Raw genomic sequence first — 25,743 nt, 5'->3', positions numbered from 1 at the left:
ATGTTTCACTGTATACCCCTGTGGCGGTGCAACCGTCATGTTGAGATGATCGATAAACGCCACTGCTCTCTGTTGTATGTGCCCGATGAGATCTACCGCTACGGACGGAGTTTGGAGGAGCTATTGCTGGATGCCAACCAACTGCGGGACTTGCCCAAGGTAAGCAGAAACCCGCTTTCTCTCACGGGTTTTAATGGCAGGTTCAGAGGCAGCTTATTTTTGGTTTCATGAAATGCGTCCCTCCAGTCAAAGTGCTGCTAACCGAGCTGATCAGACATCCCGTGAGAGTCCAGCGGGACCTGGGGACAATAATTACGCAAGATCAGCAGGGCTGACACCGTGTGGAGGTGGAAACTTCCCCGGAACTACACCCCCCACCGCTAAACACACGTGCCAGAGTCTGGGGGTTTGGTCATAAAACGTTTTCCTTTGAATCCCAGGTGTCTTCACAGACTACTGCAAAATCCCTGGCATTGTGTCTGAGATGTCAAACCTGTTTGGGCATGTGATCCCATTCTGAGGTCAGGAATACCCATGGGCCTTTTGTCTCTAAACGCTGATGCTGTCAGCTTGACAGAGAGCCTTGACTGTATGCAGAGGGCATTTAATAACTTATTCTTTCAGGGAGGTAGAGTTTAACAATATTGATCAACTCTAAAGTCACAGTCTTTATGACTCAGTGCCCTGATGAACATTGAATGGGTATGAGTAATCGTGCTCTAGAGCAGTATTTATTCCACGGTAGAGGAGAGTGAAATGAATAAAGAAAAATATCATAAAGTGTGTATTGCCAAGCAGGTAGAGGCATTCACTGTACTGAATAAGATTATTGACCTTGGAATTAAGGTTGAACACAAAAAAATCTGATGATGGCCTTTGGATCTTGTGCATAGAATTTGTTGTTAAACAACTATAGTGTAGCTTGTTATGAAACTAGGAGAAGACGACATATGGATCATCATAGTTTTGTCTCACAACATCTTCACATTAGGCTGCTACTAACGATCATTTTCATTTTCACTTGTAAGGTAAAATGAGGCTAGGGATGGCAGTGGCAGTAAAAAGTCAACTGCCGGCCATGATTGAAAGAAGCAGTGAAATTTGTAATGATGTAAACATAACATCTGTATTGTCGATCGTTCATATCGTGGCCCAGTCTGCGTAACATGGGCAGTGTCTGCGCCACATCCCAAACCATATGCATCTCTTAAGTCATTTAGTCTACATACATAATGTCAGAGAAGAGTAAAAAATCACCATCACAATTTCCCGGTGCCCAAGGTGACACCGCCAAATTGCTAATATAGCCAAAACACAACAATATTCAGCTCAGACAAAAGCAGCAAAATCCTCACATTTGAGAAGCCGTAACCAGTGAATTATGATTGATTGATTGATTTATTTATTTTTGCTTTCAAGACAACAAAGTTAAACAACCTTTTACACGCACATTGTGAATAATATAATGACTGAACTACTCCATCACAGCAGCTCTGTTTGTGTTTAATAGAAACCATGAAGGAGGACTGCAGGCAACAGTGTGAATTACTGACAGGCTTGCTGAGATCAGGATACACAAGCCCGGCCTTCTTACTTGTGACCCTAGCGCCCTGGATCAAGTGGGATACTAGTTAAAGGATTTGCATGTTATTTCCCAGAATGGTTTATTTAGTATTTCCCTATGCCTTGAAACTGAAGATCCCAGAGTCTGACCTGTGGGTGTCTTTGTCATTTCTCCCAGAGCTGCTACAGTGAGTGAAAGCATGACTGACTTTGTGGTTTTATAGCATAGTCCCTTTTAACTTTTGCAGCCAAACCAGTTTTATAGTAGAAGTTGCTCTCAGTGCTGCCCTGGGGAGTGCATTTTAAGCCTGAGAAAACTGTGTTAGGCATTCTCAATGTAACTCTGTTTTAAAGGGCTGTACAAGATGTGATTTGTTTAAAAATATTTGAAGCTTCTATGTATGTATGTGTGTGTGTATGTGTATGTATGTATATATATATATATATATATATATATATGGCCCCATTCAGAAAGAGAGAGCAGACTTTGCTTTGGCAATGTAAATGTCTGTTTCCCATGCCAAAAAGGCCCAATTGAACGATCAGAGTGATTGTTGTGACTGATTGTTTTGCAGCGGTTATGTTCTAAAGCGCAAGTAAACATGGCCACACCTCCACACAAGCCTTCGGGAAGGAGCCACGTTGCCGTTTTTTGTGTGAATGCATGCAGCCGAAGCCGCCCTTCATCCTGTCCGCTGCGCTTGCGTGTGTGTACTGTATGTAGCTCAGCCCCGCCCTCGGTCAAACAGACGCACACCTGACAGAGAGCAAAGCGGAGAGACCGGGACAGCGTTGTTATGTTTTTATAAAGTCCCGACCTCGCACACTGCACAATGAATAGACATGAAATAAAAAGCTTTCCAGCATTCAAATGTTGATTTAGAATTCAAATGGCAAAAAGTAAGTGGTACAGGCCCAGTACATAATATATTGGGTTTAAATCAGGTTTAGGTTTAAGGTTTAGGCCATTTGAGAAATTGTCCCTGACCTCATGATCCCTCACTGAAGTCATGGTGGGTCAGATGTAAAGATGTTTGGATTGAAGGACCATTATGTGGCTTTGCGACATTGCTTTCTTTCATTCACAAGCGTGTAGTTTTAAGAAATCATCCCTCAACCTCCTACTATAAATAAAACTACTGGTTAGCTCTTCAACCTTTGAAGCTGTTTTAGTAGCGTTGATGATTTGGTTTTAACCTAAATGAGAAAATACAGTGATGTTGCCCATAGAGAAAGAAAATAGGGCTGAAAGAATATTTTTGGGCTTGGCATGTCCAGAGAAATTTGATGAAACAGATATAATGTGACCAACCTCCCATGGCTGTGTCACACTGCTTACTTTGTCCATCGAAGAAAAGCACAGGAACAGTTATTCTGATTGAAAACAAAGACGGCATTATGTGTTTTGCTATTTGCCTCCTTCGTGCATTTGTCTGTGCTACAAAGTAGGTACTCTCAAAGCAAAACCCTCTTTCCATCAGGACGTGATTAGCAGGTGTGCTGTCATTGTGACATCACAAACGCTTGACACTACACTCAGTTTAGAAATATTCTAAAAATGTCTAGAGGATAGAGAGTTGGATTATTTACATGCCGACAAGAGACTTTGTTTACTGTGGTCTTTGGCATGTAACTAATGTCATCCATGTTTGCTGAGTGAACCCAAGAAACATCCATCTGGATAAACCCTTTGTATCAGTCTAGCTCTGTGCTCTCTGTGTGGCCTCATCACATTTGCCTCCGAGGTGGCTAACGCCGAATAAACTCCGACCACTTACTTTATTATTGCATTGTCAGTGATGCAGTGATGCAACAAAGCCCCTACACAACAACGCATCTCAAGTCAGTCATTCCAACCAGCGGGCAGAGGAAAACATGTCAGGCAGTCAGGCAGTCCATACGGCAGGATGCAACCGCAAAGGTGTGTTTGAACAACAACAAGATGAGGCAAGTTCAGCTTGAGTTTCGATAGTTTTACAAAGGAAAATCTGCTGACCTAATCATGGAGACGTGAAGCACAGGCTTGTATGAGTATGTTTAATTGCGAGGCACAGGTCTTTGGTTTGTTTAATTGTTTTATGTATTGTTTGAGCTGAGGCAGTGGCCAGAGTTAGCGAACAGTAACTTGTGTCTCTTTGTTTATTCAAAGTTTCCCTTCAGCAACTGGCCCTCACAAATACATACCATCAGTGTGGTTTGTAAATAGCGGTTGTTAGCTTACTAAACAGCAGTCACACTCAGAAACTTAACTGGATAAGAAGAAGAGGAATGCAAGACCCACTTGCTGCTGAAATGTTCTGTTGCCTGTTCATCCAGTTTAAAATCCACTGTCTCCAGCTCTGGTGAAACTGTAACACAGAGGTGTTGGTGCCTCTGAAAGACTGTCTGAAATGTGCTTCTGCATAATAGAATTATTTAGAACTGCATCAATTTGTCAGTACATTGATTAGTCAACAACAGAAAATGAATCACCAGCTATAATCGTTTCAGTCATTTCTCAAGCAAAGACATTCTCCGCTTCTTCAGTGCGGATGTGATGCTTTCCATTGACATGGAGCGATAGTTAACTGAATATATTTAAGGTCCAATAAAACGGTTAATATGTTAATCTTCTGTCATAAACTTCTGAATATATTTGGGTTTTCTTAAATATGTGAACTTGGGGACTGAGGAAATTGAGAGGGCCTTTTTTTTTTCACCTGACCTTTTATAGACCAAACAACCAAAAAAGAAAATAATCTGCAGGTGAATCGATGATGAAAATAATTGTTAGATGTAGGTCTTTCAAAGATTACACACACCGCGATGGCAGTGATGGAGAGAAGAGGCAGTGCCTTCTTTGAGACAGGAAGCTGCAGGGTATATGACGCGTGAAGTGGTAAAGCAAGTGGTGCTACAAATCCCAGAGAGCAGGAAGCTGGTGGTTGAACTGACTTTACTAACTGTCATGTGATCAAGAAGAAACAACTCATTAAGGTAGTGCAGTTGTTGAGTGGCATGTGGTTGTGGTTTGGACAGTTTTAACTCCAGCCTGTGCTTTGACATACATATGTAGTAATATTACCATGAAACCTTAGACTCCACTGGGCATTGACACTGATCTCTTTTACTTTGGTCTTTGTGGCTAAAGGGTTGTGGCCTCGCAATGTAATTGACTTGAGATTTTGTTGATTGTGTGCATTTTTTTAACATTTTTATTGAGCACAAATAAATAAGCACAGGAGCCTAGTCCAGATAAACAACAACTATGTTATACTTGTCTGCTGCTTTAAACTTTTTGGGTAGGCTATGAAAGAATTTGCATCTTTCTTGTACAGTATGAAGACCTTAAGGCCTTTTGTTGATAACTTGCTGGGCACGCACTCGCCTCGCACAAACAGGCCTGTTCTCTGACAAACAGTGCTGAAGGTGAAATGGAAGATTCAAACATTGACTGAGGAGTTGACAGAGTGGTTAATGTATTCTTCACTCAGCCTGTTTTGTTTTTTGTGTGCGACAAGTGGGTAGTTGTTAGGGCTGCCCTGATGAATGACACTAACAGGAAGAACAGGTTTGCTGTTGGTATCCTAATGCAAGACTCACAAAGCTTGACATGCGACTACACTAACAATACAGAATCAGTTATGAATTGCTCTTTGTTACTCCTCTGATAGTATTTATTTTTATGAAGAGGATGGGGGGGGGGGGGGGGCAGACAAAAGCATTTAAAGGAAACTGCCTTTGTTTTCTCATGGGCTTAAAGTCTGTGGCAGCGATGGTTTCAGAGTACCTGTGTTTGCTTCCACCTGTAATCGCTGTGTCATAAAGGAGTGGCAAAGTTAAAGTAGGAAGTTTGAGAGCAGTAAACACGTTGGTAGAATGAGCCTTAAAACTGGGTTTGCATTATTTTCCTGATCAGTCACAGTTCAGGTTAGTTTTCTGGAAATGAACAAGTCAGTACTAGCCAAGACTCTCTTGATGATATCATCAAGAGACAAATCTCTGTGCTCTGAACTGGCTTAGCAGACAGAGACTGCACCAACAATATGCCTTTTGTAAGTAAGTGAAATGTGAAAGTGAAATTAAGGAGGTTAGGATGCAAAGGCTCAGTCATTTGTCATTACTTGTAAGAGTACAAGTTTGTTTTCTTTCTAAAATAATGGATTAGAGACTGTTTGAACTGTCGCATTACATAACATTTTGTAATTGGGTGGAGTTTGATTTTTGGACTCTTGGGCGTTATTTATTGTGCACACATTATTAAAAAGTGATCTGGACGTGGCCGACTCATAATGAGCAGCCTGATCATGAGTTCTTATTTTAAAAAATGTGCTGCCTATGATAAAAGCTATATATATATATATACACTAAAAGTGCTCTGAGATAACTTGTTTTGGTTTGGCGCTATAAATATTGAATTGAATTTAACTGTATAGCTTTTATGTTTTTTTTCTTCCTTACCCACATTAAACATCCAGAAACAACAAAACATAGCCTATACACCAGCTTTTGTAGTTTGAGGGTGGTAGCATTAAATATTATTGGAATTCAACATAGCCTTGTGGAGATCCAGCACCCTCCAGACAGAACATATTACATTTACTTGAGCATACAGCTCCAGGACAGTGAGCTAATATCAAGGGGAATACCTGTTCAGTTTCCTCTTAAAAAGAAAGACAAGTTTTTTTTGCTACAGCCTAAAAAGTTTGACCTTTGAATGAAGTGTTCCCCACAGAAAACATTTTTAGTATGAAACAGGTGGTTGTAAAAAGCCGTTACAGCTTGAATTCATGTTGGTTACAGTGGTGACGCAGTGGTGATTTTTACAGAATAAATAGTAAATCAAAATGATAGAGGTTAGAAAAGTAGAAACTTGCAATATGATCCACTTGTAAGTGCAACAGGCTTGTGCATAATAGAACAATTTCTTTTATTTAGCCATATTTAGGAATGTCTTTGCAATACTGGACATGCAGATCAAAACAGCACAGACATTAATAGTTAGTTGAGGTGACTGAATGAATTATAAATGTATGGTTTTAGCAGCTGCATTCAGGGCCAGTTGGCCTGCCTTGTAATTAGCAATAGCAGTGAAAATACCAAGGCCAGTGGGGGAAATGCATGAGTATGGTTTTTCTGTTCATGCCAAAGCTTTAATAACTGATGCAGTATTGTTAGCAAGCATACCTTATTTAACCCCACACAGGCAAATTCTGCCCGCCCTTGTTATGGGCGTCAAGTGTGTGCTTGCAATAATTGCTTTTGCCTTTTTAAGTAAGTGTGCCGACTGGATCTTTCATTCTAAGACTAAGTTGTGACTTGTGAGTAGAGACTTCTCCAAACAATTTTATGAGTTGTGACTGACTGTCCGAAGCCTGGCATCCAGTCTCAACAAAAATAAAAGATGCCACATTGATGCCGGCAGACAGGCCTTCGTCAATGTACGTGTACTCTCATGCTAAACGTCTTCAGCCCCCAGTATTTTCCTTTCTTGCGGTTCCAGTCAAATCCTCTAGTCATCTACAACAATTATGTCAATGTCTCGTCAGTGCTGTGGCCTGCTAGCTAACCTAAAGCATTACAAGTTAAGTTGATGCATGTCAACCCATAAGCAGATATACTGAGATGTCATAGTAGGTATTTGAATTGTTTCGAGGTGTCCCAGTAAGCCATGACAGTGTGACAATGAGCCAGCATGCACAATACCAGGATCCTGACACTGAAGCAGCTAAATGGAATTCAGCCACCATTCGTTTTATTATTTACACCTGTGCTTTTATGACTGCGACATGTGAAAATGTCCTCTGTAAAAAAAAAAAAAAAAAAAAAAAAAAAAGGCCTGTAAAGGAACTCATGTGTTAAGAGCAGCCATGCAGTTATCTTGACACAGCTGAGATAATGCCATAATATTATATTCAATACACACAGTGTACTCTCTCAGACCATGTGGGCGTTAACAGACTGGACTTGACAGACATTTCACCTCAGTCTTCAGTTAGCTCTGCTGCTCCTGTTAGAGCAGGAGACAACTTACACCTTTATCTTTCTTTTTTTACGTTATGGTGACCTTGTGTAATTCCCCAAGTAGCCCCAACCAACTTCAGCGTGAGCAGAGGTCTAATCAGCCGGAATAATTGAAAACACTCGTGTGACTGCATACTGCCAACCCAACCGGTCGAGGCAGATAGCTGCCCACCCAGAGCCTGGTTCTTCTCGAGGTTTCTGCCTGCTAAAAGGGAGATTTCTACACACTATCACCAAGTGCTTGCTCATGGTGGGAGTTGTTGGGTCTCTGTAACTAATATTATAAAGACTACAGTCTATACCCCTATATGAAAATTGCCCTAAGATAATAAATGTTATGATTTGATGCTATATAAATTTAATTAAAATGTGAAATGTTGCAGTACAAAATCAACCCTTGTTAAAGATGTGATTATGATCTAAATAGTTTGTAATTTGTGTCACTAGACATAAAATCCCATTCAGCTAAATATAAATAGATTAATATATTGTGTAGTTATTGTTGCATTTAATAATTTTATATGAACCAGTTGCATACAAAGAAGTGATCCAAGGGAAATTATGACTAGCTGATCAAAATCTTCATGACTTGGCATCAGGTAAACTGTATTTGTCAGGCATTGTTCAGGTTTATTTTCACAGATTAGCATAACAAAATTCTAACTCTGTAATCCCTCCAGGATGCAGTGTTGTCAAAGAGCATTGTTAAAATGTGAACCTCCTCTTAAAACTTTTTACTGAACATGCCTTTCTTTTCTACTTTCAGCCATTTTTCCAGCTGGTGAAACTAAGGAAACTTGGACTGAGTGACAATGAGATCCAGAGACTTCCACCGGAAATAGCCAACTTCATGCAGCTGGTAGAACTGGATGTCTCTCGAAATGGTAAGAAGGCAAAACACTAATACACAAAGCCGCACACAAGTAAACTAGACTTTTATAACACATACCCATTTGTTACATATTACATTTTATATCTGTGTTTCTGTACATTTCTTCATATATCTGAGAATACATTGTTACTATTGAGTATGGCAGCAGTAAGTTCAGTGAATGTATCGCATAGAAAGATTTACTCCGCTTTACAAAGCGGGTGCAACAAACATGCATGAAAATAAAGCATAGTTTTCATTACGCTGGATCTCCCAAGTTGTTTGTATAGACCCGCAGATATTTCTTTAGATACACTGGTGAGGTTTCTCCTGCACTGTTGTGTCTGTAGAGTGAAACCAAGTTCAGAAGGCCAACTAAGTTAAATGAATGTACAAATAGATACTTAACACATGCTGTTCATGTTGAAATAAAACATTTTCATGCATTGTATTAAGAAAGTAATATTCTACATATGATTACCACGAAATGCCGTCTTTGCATCAAGATCTGCACGATTATTGTTGTGTTTTTGGTTGTTTAACACTTGCAGTTAAAGCAGCTCTTTAATATTGACATGCATTATGTAACTTCTGCTGATCATATCTAGGGCTACAACTAATGATTATTTTCATTGTTGATTCATCTGTTGATTATTTTCCGGATTAACTGATTAGTTGTTTGGCCTATAAAATGTCAGAAAATGGGAGAAAATGTCAGTTTACTGCCATAGAGGGGTGAAGACATCAGAACTGAAAACAGTTTGATTATCAAAATAGTTGATTTCATTTAATAGTTAAATGAATTCACCTTGTCAATTAATTGTTGCAGCTCTAATTGTTTCGTATTTTAGGTTGGAACATGTTTTAAGATCTGACTAGAGTGATAAATAAGTGTTGTAACGTGTCTTTTCTCTTATTCAGATATTATAGAAATTCCAGAGAGTATTTCATACTGCAAAGCCCTCCAAGTGGCAGATTTCAGTGGAAATCCATTAACAAGGTAATAATCTGTGAAAGATAATGTTGTTTTATTTCAGTCATATTTATATTGGTATCTTAAGCTGTCAAGGTTTGTAACGGTAATACCATACATTTCACATCAATTCATTTTGATAATGACCCCCCCCCCCCCCCCAAAAAGCACGCCTATTTTTCCAGATTAAAACATGCATGAATGAATGATTTTTTTATTATTGTGTCATGCGTATAATTGAGCATTAAGACACAGGAATAAATATAGTTGGGTCCTGAGTACATCATATGCAGTATTCCAAATTTTGGTCATCAGTGTACCAAATTATTTCAGATCCCTGGCTTCTAGATAAACGAGATGTAAACTATAATTCAGGACTAAAGTTCTGTTTGATATGCGAATATGTCCTTAAAATGGTCTTCCATAAAATAGTTTCAAACCATTTTCTTCAAATGTCAATAAGAGCTTATGTGTAAGATAGTTAACATCACAATTTTAATTATTCCTGTAGATATACAACATATCCATCTCCTCAAAGATAGAATAAATCTCCTTTACCCATGGAGACGTGTGAGCTTTACTCCACCTAAATACTCTTATTTAGTCTGTCCTCTGCCATTGTGATTAGACGGTATTGTTTGGATAACAAAAGCAGGGAGTACAATTAATTGTAAAAAAAACATCTGTCTTGTGGAGAGGAATTTATATTTGAATTGTCTGCAGTATGTGTTTGTTTAAGATACCCTCCTGTTGGCTCCTGCTATTTTGAACATTTATACACTCTCTTTGACAGGTTGTGGATTGTGCATGGTATGCTTTTTATTGTGTGGGGGAGACTAAGTCTAATTTGCACCTCAGCAGGAGCAAAAATACATTGCTTAGCAGCATATAGTGTAGGAGGCAACAGTGAATAGTATTACAAAGGTTCAATACTTGTCCAATCAGTGTTCAATACTTTTAAGTGCGAGCACACACACATACACACTCTTTTTTTCCACAATTGTAACCTAATTTCCCACTCTTTCATCAGTCCTATTTTAACAGTTTAATAGTTGTGGTCTAGTTACGACTGTAGGTTAGCAGGAATGTGATCCTGGTCCTAGTATCCTTCGGGCTCTGTGTAGGCACCTCACCTCACTGATATCACTGATGCTCGGGAGGTGGGACCTCCGGTCCTGGGCCGTGCACATCCCATGCCAGTTTGTGATGTTTCTAGTCAGGATGCTTTATATTGCTCCTCTGTAAAAGCTGACAAGAACTTGGCGTGAGTATTTGGCCTTCTTAAGCTTCCTCAAGAAATACAGTCGTTTCTGAGCTTTCTTCACCAGCGTGGAGATGTGAGATGACCTTGTCAGTTTCTCTGTGATGCCGATTCCCAGGAACCTGAAACTATCCTGCTCTACCTCAGCACCACAAATGTAGAGAGAAGTGTGTGTTTTTATCTCCTCCTTCCTAAAATCAATCATCAGCTCCTTGATTTTGCTGACATTGAGCAGTAGGTTGTTCTCTGACACCACTCTACAAGATTATCAATTTCCTCCCGATATGAAGTCTCATCGTTATTTTGAAATCCGGCTGATGATGGTGGTGTCATCCCCATCCCCAACTTCAGAACAGAGTTCTCTCCATGATGGGGGATGCAGTCGTGGGTGTACAGCATGAACAGGAGGGGGCTGAGCACACAGTCCTGGGGGCTTCAGTGTTGAGAACTAGAGTGGAGGAGACGTGTCCACCAATCTGAACTGACTGGGGTCTGTTTGTGTGAAAGTCCAATATCCAGTTGCAGAGTGTTGTATTAAAGGTCCAATATGTGTTGTTCGATTATATTAATTTTTCACATGTGAAATTTAGATGGAAAATAAACTTGTTGTGTGTTTTTCAACTCATCAATACAGACATGATTTTTTTCCTTATGTTTAAAAACAACCTGGATGGCATCGTATAATATTAATTAAAACTGTGATTTAGTTGTCTGTATTAGCTGTTTTATTAAAGGACCTGCCATTTTCCTATTGATGGTAGGTTCCAGTTTGAATTTAAAGTTAAAGTTTCATTTGAATTTATATTAGAAAGTTTCAGTTTACATGGAGATACAGTTTGCCCTGGTCCAAATACCAGTAGCATCTTGCAGGTGATGCAGGTTATCAAGACTTGTTGATGGCTTGCTTGATAAACAACAAAACCTGTCTGATTCAAGGCTTTGTAAATTAGTGTAATTCAATATGATCGTTGGCTTATATTCATTCCGAAAAATGTTGTTAAAGAAAAATATTGAATTGAATATAAAAAATGTTGTTGTCTCAAATGCCCACTTTTATGTAGGATGCTTAAAAACAAAGTACACTTAAGGCTGTCACTAAATATGAAGATAACCAACACAGCTAAAAGGATGCAAGAAGCATTATTTTGTTGTTGCTGCTAAGGATCAAAGTGTAACCACAACTGGCAGCATAATATTCCCACCTGATTATCCTGCTATAATACATTTACATTTACATTTATCTGACGCTTTTATCCAAAGCGACTTACAATTGCTATGTGTGTCAGAGGTCAACTCTTGCTTAACATTACTTACAGTACAGTCTCAGTAGAAACAAAGCAACATGCAACGTCCAATTGGAATCCTTGTTCCCTGCTGTAAAATGCTATAGCATTTAAAACCTTTGAATTAATTTATTCTGTGCCCGTTCCTTTTCACTTGGCATCTCACACTGTGGCCTCTCTTTTCTTTTTCCAGGTTACCTGAAAGTTTCCCAGAGCTACGGAATCTGACGTGCCTTTCCATTAATGATATTTCATTGCAAGTTCTTCCAGAGAACATTGGAAAGTAAGTAAATGCTCTGTTTCATCATACGTGTTTTGACATATTGAGGGTATCTAGCCTTTGCCAGTAAAATATTTCTACCACACACATGCAGTTTCATAGCAGAAGCAGAAATGAAAGCGTTAATCTCACCTTGAAATGACCAACCAAAATGTTACTTTGATCAAATGGTGCTCCTGTAAGCTTTTAGAAATTCATTTTCTTGTCTACGACCTCCTTGCATATATTGTAATGATGATGTCATGGGACTTTTGTCACATAACATCCCATCTATCTCACTCTCTATTTCCTAGTCTTACACTGTGCTTTATTCTTTGTGGCATTGCTAGGATAATCATTCATTTTACCAATAAATATATTTAATTCAATAAATGCTCTAAAAATACCACTCTCCATGATGTGGTATCTTTTATTAAATAGACATTAAATAGTGTAGTGTTTAAAAGCAGATACTTTGCTCAACCAAAAAACTAAGCATGGGCGGGCAAACATTTAAAAAAAAAAAATGCATTGAGCTCAAAACATTTGTTTAGAGTGCCATTTCTCTGTGTGAGTAAATGTAGTGGTATGTTAGCCAGGATGACAATCGCTGCTGTTTTCTTTTTTTTGAGGGGGGGTGGGGGGGTGAGCTCGACGAGGTGAGCTCGACGAGGTGAGAGGTCCTCCTACACCGCACATTAACACGTGTTGTGACAGTGTTCCTTCTTAGCTAAAAGGTATTCCTCCTACTATACAACTCACTGAGGGTTATGCAGTAAATGCTATTAGCAACAGAAATACACATTGCATGTCAAAGTGCTTACTATTGTCTCTGTCTTTCTCCTGATAGTAATAATTTCTTCTAAAATCTCCTCCGTCTCACTGCACTGGGGAAAACATACCAACCACTTTACTCTCCACAGACGCATCAGTCAGTGTCGTCTTCTTGGCTGCGTTGTCTTTGTTCATAAAAGGCAAAAGGCCTGTTGTGAGATGGCATATAATGTGCTGCAGTGAAAAGGCATGTCTCCAAACATTCTTATCCCTATGAGGTCTCCCTTATTGTGGAGTTCAGTTATAATTGAATTTAATAACAGAACCATGTGTTTTTAGGTCAAATCGCTGGAAGGGATGATTTTAGTTGAAGTTTGGAATTCAAGGGAAACTGAATTTAAACCTTACAGGGATGGATTTAAAGTTGATGAAATGACTTTAGATGTGCTCGTTTGGCTAGAAATGTTGATAATATCCTGATATTTGACTTACTTTCTCAGCAGTACTTTTTGCACCAGATCCTTTATTTTCTTAAACATACAACGTTATGTTAATTTAATGTGTTTTTTAAAAACAGAATTTAAAAAAATAGATGTCAATAAAGATGTTTTCTGATATTGATACCCACTGTGAAACTTGTACTGATGTTGGCAGCAGTACATTTTGAAAAACTATTGCTTAATGTCTGAATGGCATATTTTAACCATTAGATAACTGCTTGAAACAGTTGGAGCTGAACTAAGCAGGGATTTGTCTTGGCTTGCCATTATGCCATAAATTAGGGATTGCTGCTTAACCTCTCAGGGATAATGCATGTATGGTGCATGAGAGAGAGAGACTGTGCGATTCAAGAAATTATTTTTGTTTTCTCTTAGTGATCATAGGTCAGGATTATAGACTCTGAAATGCTGTGCTGCCTTACAGATGGGCTTTTTAGGTTTGATGTTAATCTAATGCTGTCAGCGTTATGATAGGCCTAAATTAGATTTCATGCAAGACACAAAACACCAGATAGATTTTCTGATGAAAATTCATGCTGGAATGGATTATAGATGATTGTCCTGCTAAGGCTTACACTGGGCTAAAACAATTGTGGCTGTGTTGTGTGTTGAGCAGTCATCAGGTTCTACATAATTGCTTAGTAGTAAATATTCTGCAACATGTTGAAACGTGTTGTTCAGACAAGAGCTGCAAGTAACGATTATTTTCATTGTTGATTAATCATTTAGTTGTTCGGTGAATAAAAAGTCAGAAAATGGTGAAATATGTTAATCAGTGTTTCCCAAAGCCCAGGATGACATCCTCAGATGTCTTGTTTCTTCCACAACTCGAAGATCTTCAGTTTACTGTCACAGAGTAGGAAAGAAACATTAAACATTTACATTTAAGAATCTGGAATCAGAGAATTTTGACATTTTTTCTTAAAATATTACTCAAAAAGATTCATATATTATCAAAGTAATTGGTGATTAATTTAATAGTTGATTGATTAATTGGCTAATTGATTGATTAATTAATTAATTCAAGAAACCTAAAATCAATAAAAAACAAAGTCAATGAGGATTAAAATGTTTCTTTGAACTGAATATTGCATTGTAAAATGTCATCAATATGATTTGAGGTCTGCCTTCTTGCTAATCAAATCCCAAAAAGATTTATTGTAGAAGAATGTTTCTAGTTGGCTACAGCAGCTATTTCTCATATTGTTCTTGTGGTTTACCATGGCAACAGCTACAAACTGAACATAGACATGGCTGGCTCTTTTAGAGCAGCAGTGATATGAAACTGTGTATCTGAATGATTTACATTGTTTTGATTTTGCACACAGGTTCTTAGGGTTACCTCTATGGCATATACAATATTCCTGCCAACAAAGTCCGCTAAAGTTCAAGAGATCTCTTAACACCTTTTTCCTCATGGTATGGCATGTGCTTCACATATGTCCCATATCTATCTTGAGTAACGCAGCAACTTAAGGCCTGCCCTCTGTCGACAGAAAGGTAATGAAAACCATAACGCAGATAGAAAAACGTGGCGTGGGTTTTTCAGAAGTGGATAAGATCAACGTTCAAGAGATTAAATAACAGCAGTGGTTTATCTCCTGAGATGAGAGTGTTTTCTGACTACAAATACACAGAAGACAGAAACCTGAGACACTTGATGCAGTTAGATGGTTGTTTTAATCATGTATTCTGTCTTTTAATCTCTGGCTCAGTGATCTGCTGTGGTGAATGAATGCACAACGATGACGAAAAGCAGCCGTATTTCATGTTGTCACATTTGAGGGTCATTCAAGAGAGATTTCATATAGACTGTTCGATTCTGTTTATCCCTTTAACAGCCATTTTCTCACTTTTATGAATGTGAACTGCCGTGCCATTGTAAAGACTTTGTTACAGTCTAGAAAGTGAAGACATTCTTAAAACAATTGATTGTCTTTTTTTTTTCACAGTGAAAAAGCTTAGCTTAACGTTTGTTGACTTGGTATTTAGATCAGGGAAATGTAGAAAAAGATGTTGTTTCCCTGGTCCATCTCAAATACCACACAAAGGCTGAATTATTTAGTCTGGGTTCTGATCAACAAGATGGACTTTGCACTGTACTAGTTGGCTGTTGTCATAAAGTTCTCCATCAATTGGGTACATGTACAGCAGTAAGGCGCACATATGTAGCACATCAAGAAGATAACCCTGTACTTTGGTCTATGCTGGCCATTTAGATATTTTGCTCTTCATTTAAAGTATGCAGCGGTTGTTTATGCTGTCGCGATTTTACGGCATTGATAAGACTTGACACACCTCCAAAGTACTTCCTGTTCTCAGATATCTGATGCAAGGAGACTTTTTACAACCATTTTTAGATCTCATTAAAAACTCTTTGTTTGCACTCAGTATACACTCAGAGTATCATGGGTAAAATGTATCTGTGTTATGGGTTGTAGAAGTTGTAAAGAAACTACAGTTGACGTTTTCATGGAATTTTCAGAAATGTGTAATCATCTTTTCTTTTTGTCCGTCATTGCAGCCTTTCCAATTTGGCATCACTAGAACTCAGAGAAAATCTGCTGACATTCCTCCCAGAGTACGTATTCAACCAAATCCACTGTCTAGGTGTATATATATATATATATATATATATATATATATATATATATATATATATATATATATATATATATATATATATATATATATATATATATATATATATATATATATATATATATATATATATATATATTATATATATATATATATATATATATATATATATATATATATATATATATATATATATATATATATATATATATATATATATATATATATATATATATGTATTTAATAGGGCTGAACAATTAATCGAATCGCAGCATGGTCTACTGCAATTTTCAAATTGCAATATTTGTTAAAGGTGATGTGTGTCAAAATACCATTTTAAATTATATATTGTCGTGTTGCAGAGATGTCCTAGCCTAAACATCATATTGAAGAGACTTAAGAAAACATATTTGTTTGGTACAAAAATCACACCATAATTAATATTAATGTTTTTCAATTCAGTGACATTAATGATGTAAAAATAATTATTTCCCTTAATCTCATATAATACTTGCAATATCAGTCATAATGAATGCAATTAGATTTTTTTTAAAAACATTCAGCCCTGGTATCTAATATTTCCTAAGTATAGTTTGCGTGTCTGTGTCAGCAGAGGTTAATAACTTATGCATTTTAATTTTGACGGTATTTTAATTTGAACTTCCCTTGCGTCTGTCACCCACAGGTCACTATCTATGCTTACTAGACTTGAAGAACTCGACCTAGGAAATAATGAATTGAAATATTTGGTAAGTTTTTTTTTTTTTTTACTCTTCTGGGTGCTTAGAAACTTGTTTACTGACAAAATGAGTGGAAACAAAACTTTTTCCATTTCCTTGTTCTTGTCACGTCCAAGTAGATTAGCATCCCTCGAGAACAGCTTTCACCTCTTATCACCCAGATCGGAGGATGACCATCTGCTCTGAGCTTTGGTTTTAAGTTGTAATCTTATGTGAGCGGCTGACAGATCAAGCAAAATCAGGCTGCCAAGAAATGGCTTTTGCTGTGTGTGTACATTGAACTCATTTAATTACATTGTTATATATATTTTCTGAATATTTTTTTTATCATTTTTGCTAAGAAATATTTGGTACAGTTCTAAAATGATATTCATTAAGCATGCCCTTGACACTTCTGTGTTACATTTTAATAAATATAGTAGGGAAATGTGGAAAAAAAAAATATATGAAGAAATATATTATTTCATATAGAAATATATGATGTATTTTCATTCATTTAAATATACTGTGCTTCTGCTTCCAGTGGTCTGCCCCTTGCTGTATATGCACACTAGGAATTTTAATTCAGAACCATGTCACTTATATTATAATTTTTCTGCTTTGTCTTTTATTGCCTTTTTCTTTTCTTATTCCCACACAGCCAGAATCAATAGGCTGTCTTGTCAGCTTAAAGGACTTGTGGCTGGATGGAAATCAGCTGTCTGAAATACCTGCAGTAAGCTAATCATGCTATTTATTTATTTTGTTTGAGATTCTGTTACTGTCTTATCTGTTATTGAATTAGAGTACCGCTATTTTTATGGCAGTGTGAAATACACATCCAAAATACAATTTTGAACAAGAACAACTCTAACAAATAATCCACCCTAAGATAAGACAGATTTTGTCTTGACATGTTAAATATTTACAATAGTGTCTGGATTTTAATGTAGTGCACTGGTTCCTTTGAATATTACTGTATAACGCCATGTTAACACTATCAGTGACCATATCTGTCTTATTTATTGCCATGTTATTGTAACTTACCTGTTTGCTCTGAACTTTAGGAGATAGGCAGTATGAAAAGCCTGTTGTGTCTGGATGTATCAGAAAACAAAATGGAGCAACTTCCAGAGGAGCTAGGAAGCCTGGTGTCGCTCAATGACCTGCTGGTGTCTCAGAACCTCATTGATGCTCTACCAGAAAGCATTGGTAAGCATGTGACTCCTCTGCACTCTGTTAGCACGATTATGCTAACTTGCTTATCTAATAGGTTATTCCTCCCCTTGAGTAATTCTCACATATGGGAAAATGTAGCTTTTCCCCAAAGTGTGAGCAACCAATATGCTTTGGTGTCTGCATTTAATTTGACTACACCTTAATGAAAATAATGCAAGAATCACTTTTACAAGATTTCAGCATACATTTTCCACAATATCACATTAACTGCTAATGAGTGTCTGAACAAGGTTTATACTGATTCATGTATTTTTTGATTCTCTCTCTGCAGGAAAACTACGGAAACTTTCTATATTGAAAGCCGATCAGAATAGACTAACTTATCTCCCAGAGAGCATTGGCAACTGTGAATGCCTTACTGAACTTGTGCTCACAGAGAACCAGCTACAGGTGTGTTTGCAACTGTAATACTGTCTAGTCTTTACTTATTTAATTGAGAACACCCCTAAACAATGACATTGATTTCATCTGGCCTTGGCTGGATCACGGTAACCTACTTGAAAATAGCTGTAGGCCAGATCGAGTGTTGAAGTACAGATTTTCCAACTTAACATAAAATAACAATAACATATCTATAAACACACAGTCAATATAAAAGCAGCAGCACATTACATAATGGTGTTAGTATAATGAAAAGGCATAATAGAGATTTAATCCTCATTACAAAGATATAGATGTTTGATTGTGTGTTTTACTAAGTTGCATCAACACCACACCAATACTGGTAAATGCACTATTGAGTGTTATTCAGTAGCCCAGAAAGCTTACAGTAATGTGCCTTTTATGCTTCGCTTTGCTTTTGAACTGATTGAAAACATTAGCACAGCCTCAAAATTCAACACAAATACGTAAAACATCTGGAATGTGTCTGGGGATTGGCCTCTTGGTAAACGTAGCCATCAAGTAAGAACTTACACACCAAAAATCCCTTAAAAGGACAAGTAATAGCATCTTGAAATCTAACTAGTAAAAGAAAAACCTATAGATATAACTGTAGTTACTTTATATACATATATTAGAGTTGGAGTCACATTTAGGAATGTCATTTTATCACTTAGAGGGCTGTGTGTTAATAAAACTGTTTAATAAGTTGTACTAAGCACTTGAGATAATGTAAAGGGACTCGTAAGAAAAGCAAATACTGTTATTGTGCCATTGTGGTGATTGAGTTTCAAGTTTACTGTGTTTCTAATTGTTTGTTTGGATGTTACAGAGTTTGCCTAGGAGTGTTGGGAAATTGAAGCGACTTTCCAACTTCAACTGTGATAGAAACCAGCTGACGTCATTACCTAAGGAGGTAACGTTTCATTTATCAGCCAGCATCATTTCACCAAAACGATCAAGTATGTTTAGAGGCAAATGTAAGATTGCAAGCTCACCAGTCCTGCGCTGACTGATGGCAGAGAAGGGACTTGCTAAAAAGAAGACTGGGCTAAAACAATAATTACATTGCATTACATTCTGTTATTACCGTTAATAACAGAAAAACAACTCTACTTGTATCTTTGAAACACGAAATGTAACTTTTATGTCACTAAGTGGCACAGTTTGGATTGTAACCGCACATCTGAAACTGCAGTTCTGGCAATTATTGTTATGTAAATCTTTAATGCAACTGTAAGTGTGTTTGAGATTTCCATTGGCTCAAACTGTCTAAAGTTCACTCACGTTTGGATCAACAATGCCCCTGCTTGTTGTGCTCTCTCACCTCACTGTGACTGCTCAGTCTTCTGATTTGTTCAGCTCTGTCTGAGTGTCTCCATTGTGTTTGTGTGACATTCTTTTCGAAACCTCTTGTCTGTTGAAGTGAAGGCTTGCCTGGTTTAAAACTTCATCTGAAAGGCTTCTTCAGGGGTCGTACAATGCCCCCTGTGTCTTGATGATGCCAAGGGGCTGCAGCATTTGGAGAAAAAACAGTTGGCCTAGATAATGAATCGATGGTGTCACTGTTTTCTCAATCCAGCATTGCATGACATCACTAACAATCACAGTGTACCCATGGCCCAAGTATTGATTTGTGCTTTGCTGAGCTACTTGACCGTTTGCCCAGTTTTATGGATTCTATTGATTGCTGATTAGTTGCTTGTAACGCCTTTTCCCTGTTTGAATTTTGTTCGAGCTTATGTGGAAGCAGACCTAATAATGTATTTTATAATTGTTCCTTATGCTTTTTTATACTTATAGTTTGTTCCTTTATGTCAGAGCAATAAGCACCTATGATGTTTACGTGTGGAAATGATGAGCTTAACCTGCTCTGTTTAACATGATGAATGTCTGTCACAACATTTGTATCCTGCTCAGGTCTGAATTTGAGCAGATTAATGGATTACAACTGCAGTTTAGATGACCCATCAAGGCTCTGCTTTGTCAGGCTACTAGGCCTAATTGTTTCTAATTTTAGGTCCCTCTGCTACATCCCATTGACATTTAACTGCTCTGCCACTGGGATCACCAATTCTGGAACAACGTGCACAAATGCGGACAGCAGATTTACTCTGGTTTCTTTTGTCCTGGCTTTGTTAACACTTGTACCGTGACTGACGTGCAGCCTAATCGTGGTGTCTCTTCTGTTATGTAGATCGGGGGCTGCAGCGGCCTGAATGTCTTCTGTGTACGAGAGAACAGGCTGACGAGGATACCGTCTGAGCTGTCACAAGCCACAGAACTGCACGTGCTGGATGTCTCTGGAAATAGGTTCGTTCAGCAACTCACTCGTATCCTGTTTTCACTCATCTTTTGGCAGCTGAGGTGGAGAGAGTAGCGTACGCCACCTTATTAGGAAAAACACACTGAGCTTAAAGCAGTTTGAAGACTTTGATTAAATAGAAATTATAAAGAAACAGTACAATATGTAAACCAAGTACTTGGTTTTCTACTTTCTGATGCTTATAGGTTATCTAGATGTGTTCACCATATTACTCACTGTGAGTCTTTGTTTATTTTGGCTTTGCTTAACTGCCACTACATGTTTTGGTCCAAGCTTTGTCTTCAGAGAAATCCGCAGCAATGTTTACTGCTACTGTCGCACACTGGAGACTGTTTCCTGTCTATCCACATTGTCGAAACAGCTGCCAAGTTCCTCATCCTAACTTGACTTTTGTACTAATCCAAAATGTCTACACAGAGCTTTGTATGTTTTGAAAGTAAGAAACCAGCAGGTGACTTGTGGTTTCTTTTATAGCTTTTGTGATATGAGCCACTTAGTGATTTATCTCCTGTTTGTTTTCAGGCTCACCCACTTACCAATGTCGCTGACCACACTACGCCTCAAGGCCTTATGGTTGTCAGAAAACCAGTCGCAGCCTCTCCTCACCTTTCAGACCGACCAGGATCCTGTCTCAGGCGAGAAGGTGCTCACCTGCGTGCTGCTGCCTCAACAGCCATGTGAATCAAGCAATAAAGGTAATGTTTATGATCAAGTGGAAGATGATCCTCAGGATCATTAATATTATCAGCAGCAGTGATTAGACATTTTTCTCATACTGGACTGGTTAATTGAAATGTGCTCATGAACAGTGTTTCTTTGCATGTATGCTGTTTGTATGTATATACATCCAGTCAGTGTCGAGCATCTTCTAGAGTGAAATGACTGGGTGCCAACACTGTGACATTAGAGTAATATTCAGTTCTTGCATCGTCTTTTCGTATTTAGTGCCCCGTGGTTTTGATGACATTATCACATGAACTGCTTGGGGATCAGTGTGTTCCGTGACCTCTGATCCTTCCCTGCAGTATCTGTCGATTATGAGGCCCTGTAAGAGATCTCTGCACCTGTAACAGATCAGGGCCTCTCCTGTCCCATGTCCTTGGTTATGTTTTTCAGAAATGCGCTGGATTGGACAGCTAAAGAGGCTTAGCAGCGGCTGGCCTGCTGCCATTAAAAGCTCACCCACTGTGTAAAGGGATGCAGCTGAGGGCCGGCTCTATCTCTGCCTGATACAACAGTTTATTGTCATTTTTTTCTTGGCGGTCATCCACAGCCCTGCGCCTATATCTGTGGAGTATTTGGGATACCCATGCAAAATGTTTCTTCCTTGCTCATCACAGTGCTTAAGATGTTTTTTTGGTCATCCCTCAAGAAGAAATGGCGCATTTATTAATTTGTTTTTGTGACGTGCTGTCTGTCTTGCGGGAAAGATGGAGATATAAGACCGGTGGCGTTCAGACAAGTGAGGCTGAAGCTGAGGTTGGGGGCAGGGAAGATTGTGTTGCTGTAAGCCTGTGACTAAGCTGGGATTTGAAACTGTGATCTGGCAGTTTCTGGCTCGGGGTTATGTGACTGCTTTCATTTCTTGAGTTGGCAGATTGCAGAGAAGCAATCACAGCAACCATATTGATTTTAATCTGCTGAAATATTCACTTCAACTTGCACTCTGTAATTCTGTGCGAGCAATTTGATGTGACCACAAATTCCAATAATAGAAATTGTGTTGTCTCTCATACAAACAAACCCCAGTCTCTGATAGTCTTGCCCGCTGCGGAGCCCTGGAGAGCCTGGTGAATGACATGGCAGATGACACATGGAACAACAAAGCCGAGAACAGGATCAGTGCCATTCGCTTCCTGGATGACGACGAGGAGGAGGATGACGACCAGGTGAGACCAGCAAGCTTGAGGGGAAATCCATCCAGTAGTTGCTGATATTGCACACTGAACCACAAATATTAACCTGCTGGTGGCGCTTGAAGAAATGTCAGTAGGCTTCATCCTCTGTGGACCATAAATAAAATACATACAGAATCTGATGACAATCCATGATATAGATTCTGAGATATCTCAGTCTGGACTGAAGTAGTGGTCTGCAATGACAGACTGACATCGCTATACACATTAGCCATTAGCAGATGCTGGGCATTTGCATTCAGTCATTCTATAATGACCCTTAATTATGAGGTAGCCTTTAGCCAGCCTCGTCCCTTAACTCATCTCTTCTAAGCTCACCACATACAAACGATTCCTATTTTTGCTGCAGATATGTACCACTAATTTGAATTGGTTTGCTCCACACAGGGAACACTCCTTCGGCGGGCCACGCCTCACCCTGGCGAGCTGAAAACAATGAAGAAAGCGGCCGAGAACCTGCGCAACGACATGAACGCTGCCAAAGGCCTGGACTCCAACAAAAACGAGGTCAATAACGCCGCAGACAGAGTGACCACGTCTGTGTGACCTTTACCTCAGAAATGTTTTTTACCTCCTGTGTCTCGCTGTATCGTCCTGCACAACCCCGCAGCCCCTCTTTTTTTCCTTTTACCTACGAACCCCAGTGTGGCCTACCCCTCCTCCGATTCAACCCTGGGACGCCTGTAACCTTACTCCATCTCCAGTCCTGTGTAAAACGTGTTTGACTCAGTCTATCGGGGCCGCGGTGCCTTCCTCTTTTTAATTAATGTCCACAGCAATAATCTGCACAGAAACTCCTTTTTAAAAGATATTTTAAAGATTTATTACTTTTTTTAAATGCCTCTTTTCAAAAAATATACATTAGGTAGTTGCACTATTATAGGTCTTTATAATATGGTCAAACCTTCGTAAATGTATTATATATTTGTTCTATATCTATTTTTAAAACACTGGGTGAATACTTCTTTTTACATTTTGGGCAAACTTAAAAAGGCAGGAGTTTTTGAACCTACTGATTAAAGATTATTGTATAGTCTCTTGTGAATATTGATACTTTTATACTTTTTGGCAGCTCAGATGTAAATAAATGTATAGCAAATTTCTTAATCAGTTGCCGATGTTTTAACTTTTTTTTTTTCTCGGTACTTTTTCTTTTTTTCCTTTTTTCTCTTTTAAATCAAATCAAAGCAATGAACAAAAAGCAGTCACTAATGTCTTATTCAATCCATAAAATTGTCATTGGGGTGAGTGGATGACCTTGAATCCTGTAAAACATCTAGACATATTTTTGGTTAATAAATAGATTTGATTAATTAAGTTTAAATTTAAGTACTGCACATCAAACTAATTATGCAGTAATAACAATGCTCTTATTTATATGCCCTGTGCTTCACTGCTTTGCATTGTTTTTCAAATAGATGCCAAAAACAGCTGTATTTTAAAAATAAGTTTTCTTTCCCTTTAACTAAGAGTACTGTATAGATTAATCATCAGAGGTCTGGTTCCTACCCACGAGGATGGCATCCTTTAAAAATGCAGTTAGAAGACTTCAATGCACTTCTCAGCGTTTCTCAAATTCTTTTACATGGTACCTGATAAATTGTATTATTTTGTTTTTAAACTGATTGCAACAAGTGGACCAGAGAAAGCGGTTCAAGTGTTGGTTTTATGTTTTCAATCATTTTCTGATCAAACTGCACAAAACAGATCTCGAATTGGCACTGTGCCTTGAGATGTGGATGACTTTTAACCACTGATCAATAAAGTGAGTGCAACACTAAACAACACGTTTGTTATTGCTTTAATTTTAGTTTAGAGAGAATATCAAAGAGTTCTAATGTCATATCAGTTGAGTTGGTCTCTTAGCTTTTTAAATGTCAGATATAAAAACAAGATACATTTGGTGTGGTCCATATGTGTGTCCATATCCAAAAACAATATATTGACAAAGTGAGCTCAGACTGAAACTGGCTTGCTTTGAGGCAATAGACCAGAATTTCCTTCCTGACCCTTCCATTGCTTGTTCTGTCTGTCCAGCAGTGCATGACGTTTCTGTAATGCTCTGCCCAGCATGTGCCATATTTGACTTGTCTACCCTGCACGTGCTGTATGTTGTACTGACGCAGGTGTGCTTTTAGTATATCAGTGAATGTATATGCTCACTTCATTATAATGATGCATTATCCCAGTTTTTAGCACTAATGTTCACGGCAAGTGCACCTTTTATTTGAATCTCATTGTACAGTTTTATTCAGCATTTGAAGACAAGTACAGTGCTTGGTGTTGAAGTAAAACAATTTCACATAATTCCTGGTGATTTATCAGTTAGGTGAGGAAAAACATATTTAAAAACTGATGAAGTCATGGGAACGTACTAAAAATGTTATTGGTGTTACAGTTGGTAAGTGGCCTTCATCAGTGAGATTGCAATGCATTTTGAGCATGGCATCATCCTTCACTCTTTCTTTGCCTCCTGATGCATCAGAAGACATAATCTTTGCAAAAGGCAGAGAAAGAGACAAAAACAAATCAAGATTTGGAGAGAGATTTAGGTTTGATACCAGTGAGAATAACAGTAGACCAATTACACTCTGCAGTAGTGACCGTTTTGGTGCCCCCTGGTGCACAAAATAAGCATGCATTATGATTACTAGCAGTATTGTTTTTTTTAGTGCATCTTAACTATACTGATTATTTGAGGCTCTACTGGAAAACATGATAATCCTCAGATGGTCAGCTTAGACAAATTGTGCTGCTCCTATTTTACGTCCGTTTACACTCAAGATGACATTCAAAGATGTCCTACATTCAAGATGAGGGACAAAGTTTCATAAAACACACTCACCACTGGAGCCATCACTGTCAATAGCTGTTTCCTGCCAGATATTCCATTGACTTTAAATCTTCAGCAACAGGTGGTATCTTCTGACTATCTCCAGGAGTGTAGAAATCCTCATACTAACCCGTCCCTCAGGACCAGTAGCCAAAACTGGGCCACCTCAGGCTTCAGCTGGGTGGCAAACAAAGCGTGTCAGCAGGCAGGAGCTCACCTGTTCCCGGCCAGCGACAGAGAG

At 38.4% G+C, this 25,743-nt stretch overlaps 1 protein-coding gene across 1 annotated transcript; it reads left to right on the top strand.

Annotated features, from left to right (window-relative positions):
* Positions 1-24,451, top strand: lrrc1 (leucine rich repeat containing 1). Its single transcript, XM_038737356.1, has 14 exons — positions 1-159; positions 8,333-8,450; positions 9,359-9,437; positions 12,148-12,237; positions 16,012-16,068; positions 16,774-16,837; positions 17,469-17,543; positions 17,875-18,019; positions 18,318-18,436; positions 19,260-19,343; positions 20,625-20,740; positions 21,276-21,448; positions 22,503-22,642; positions 23,057-24,451. Exons 1-14 carry the CDS (start codon positions 1-3, stop codon positions 23,213-23,215), a joined length of 1,578 nt encoding a protein of 525 aa, XP_038593284.1. The 3' UTR covers positions 23,216-24,451.
* The last annotated feature ends 1,292 nt before the right edge of the window (positions 24,452-25,743 follow it).

This window comes from Micropterus salmoides, unplaced genomic scaffold, assembly GCF_014851395.1.
Source record: "Micropterus salmoides isolate LMB-PRFRI ecotype aquatic unplaced genomic scaffold, ASM1485139v1 Ms_hic_scaffold_22, whole genome shotgun sequence".
Taxonomy (NCBI): domain Eukaryota; kingdom Metazoa; phylum Chordata; class Actinopteri; order Centrarchiformes; family Centrarchidae; genus Micropterus; species Micropterus salmoides.
Note: the sequence above shows the minus strand (reverse complement) of the source record. Positions and strands in the feature narration are given on the sequence as shown.

What these genes read in the sequence shown, in the direction of transcription:
- lrrc1 (XM_038737356.1), top strand. Translation starts at nt 1, where the DNA reads ATGTTTCACTGTATACCCCTGTGGCGGTGCAACCGTCATGTTGAGATG. An exon ending in AGTGGAAATCCATTAACAAG is followed by an intron (nt 9,438 to 12,147) that starts GTAATAATCTGT and finishes TTCTTTTTCCAG; the next exon opens with GTTACCTGAAAGTTTCCCAG. An exon ending in CTGGATGTCTCTGGAAATAG is followed by an intron (nt 20,741 to 21,275) that starts GTTCGTTCAGCA and finishes GTTTGTTTTCAG; the next exon opens with GCTCACCCACTTACCAATGT.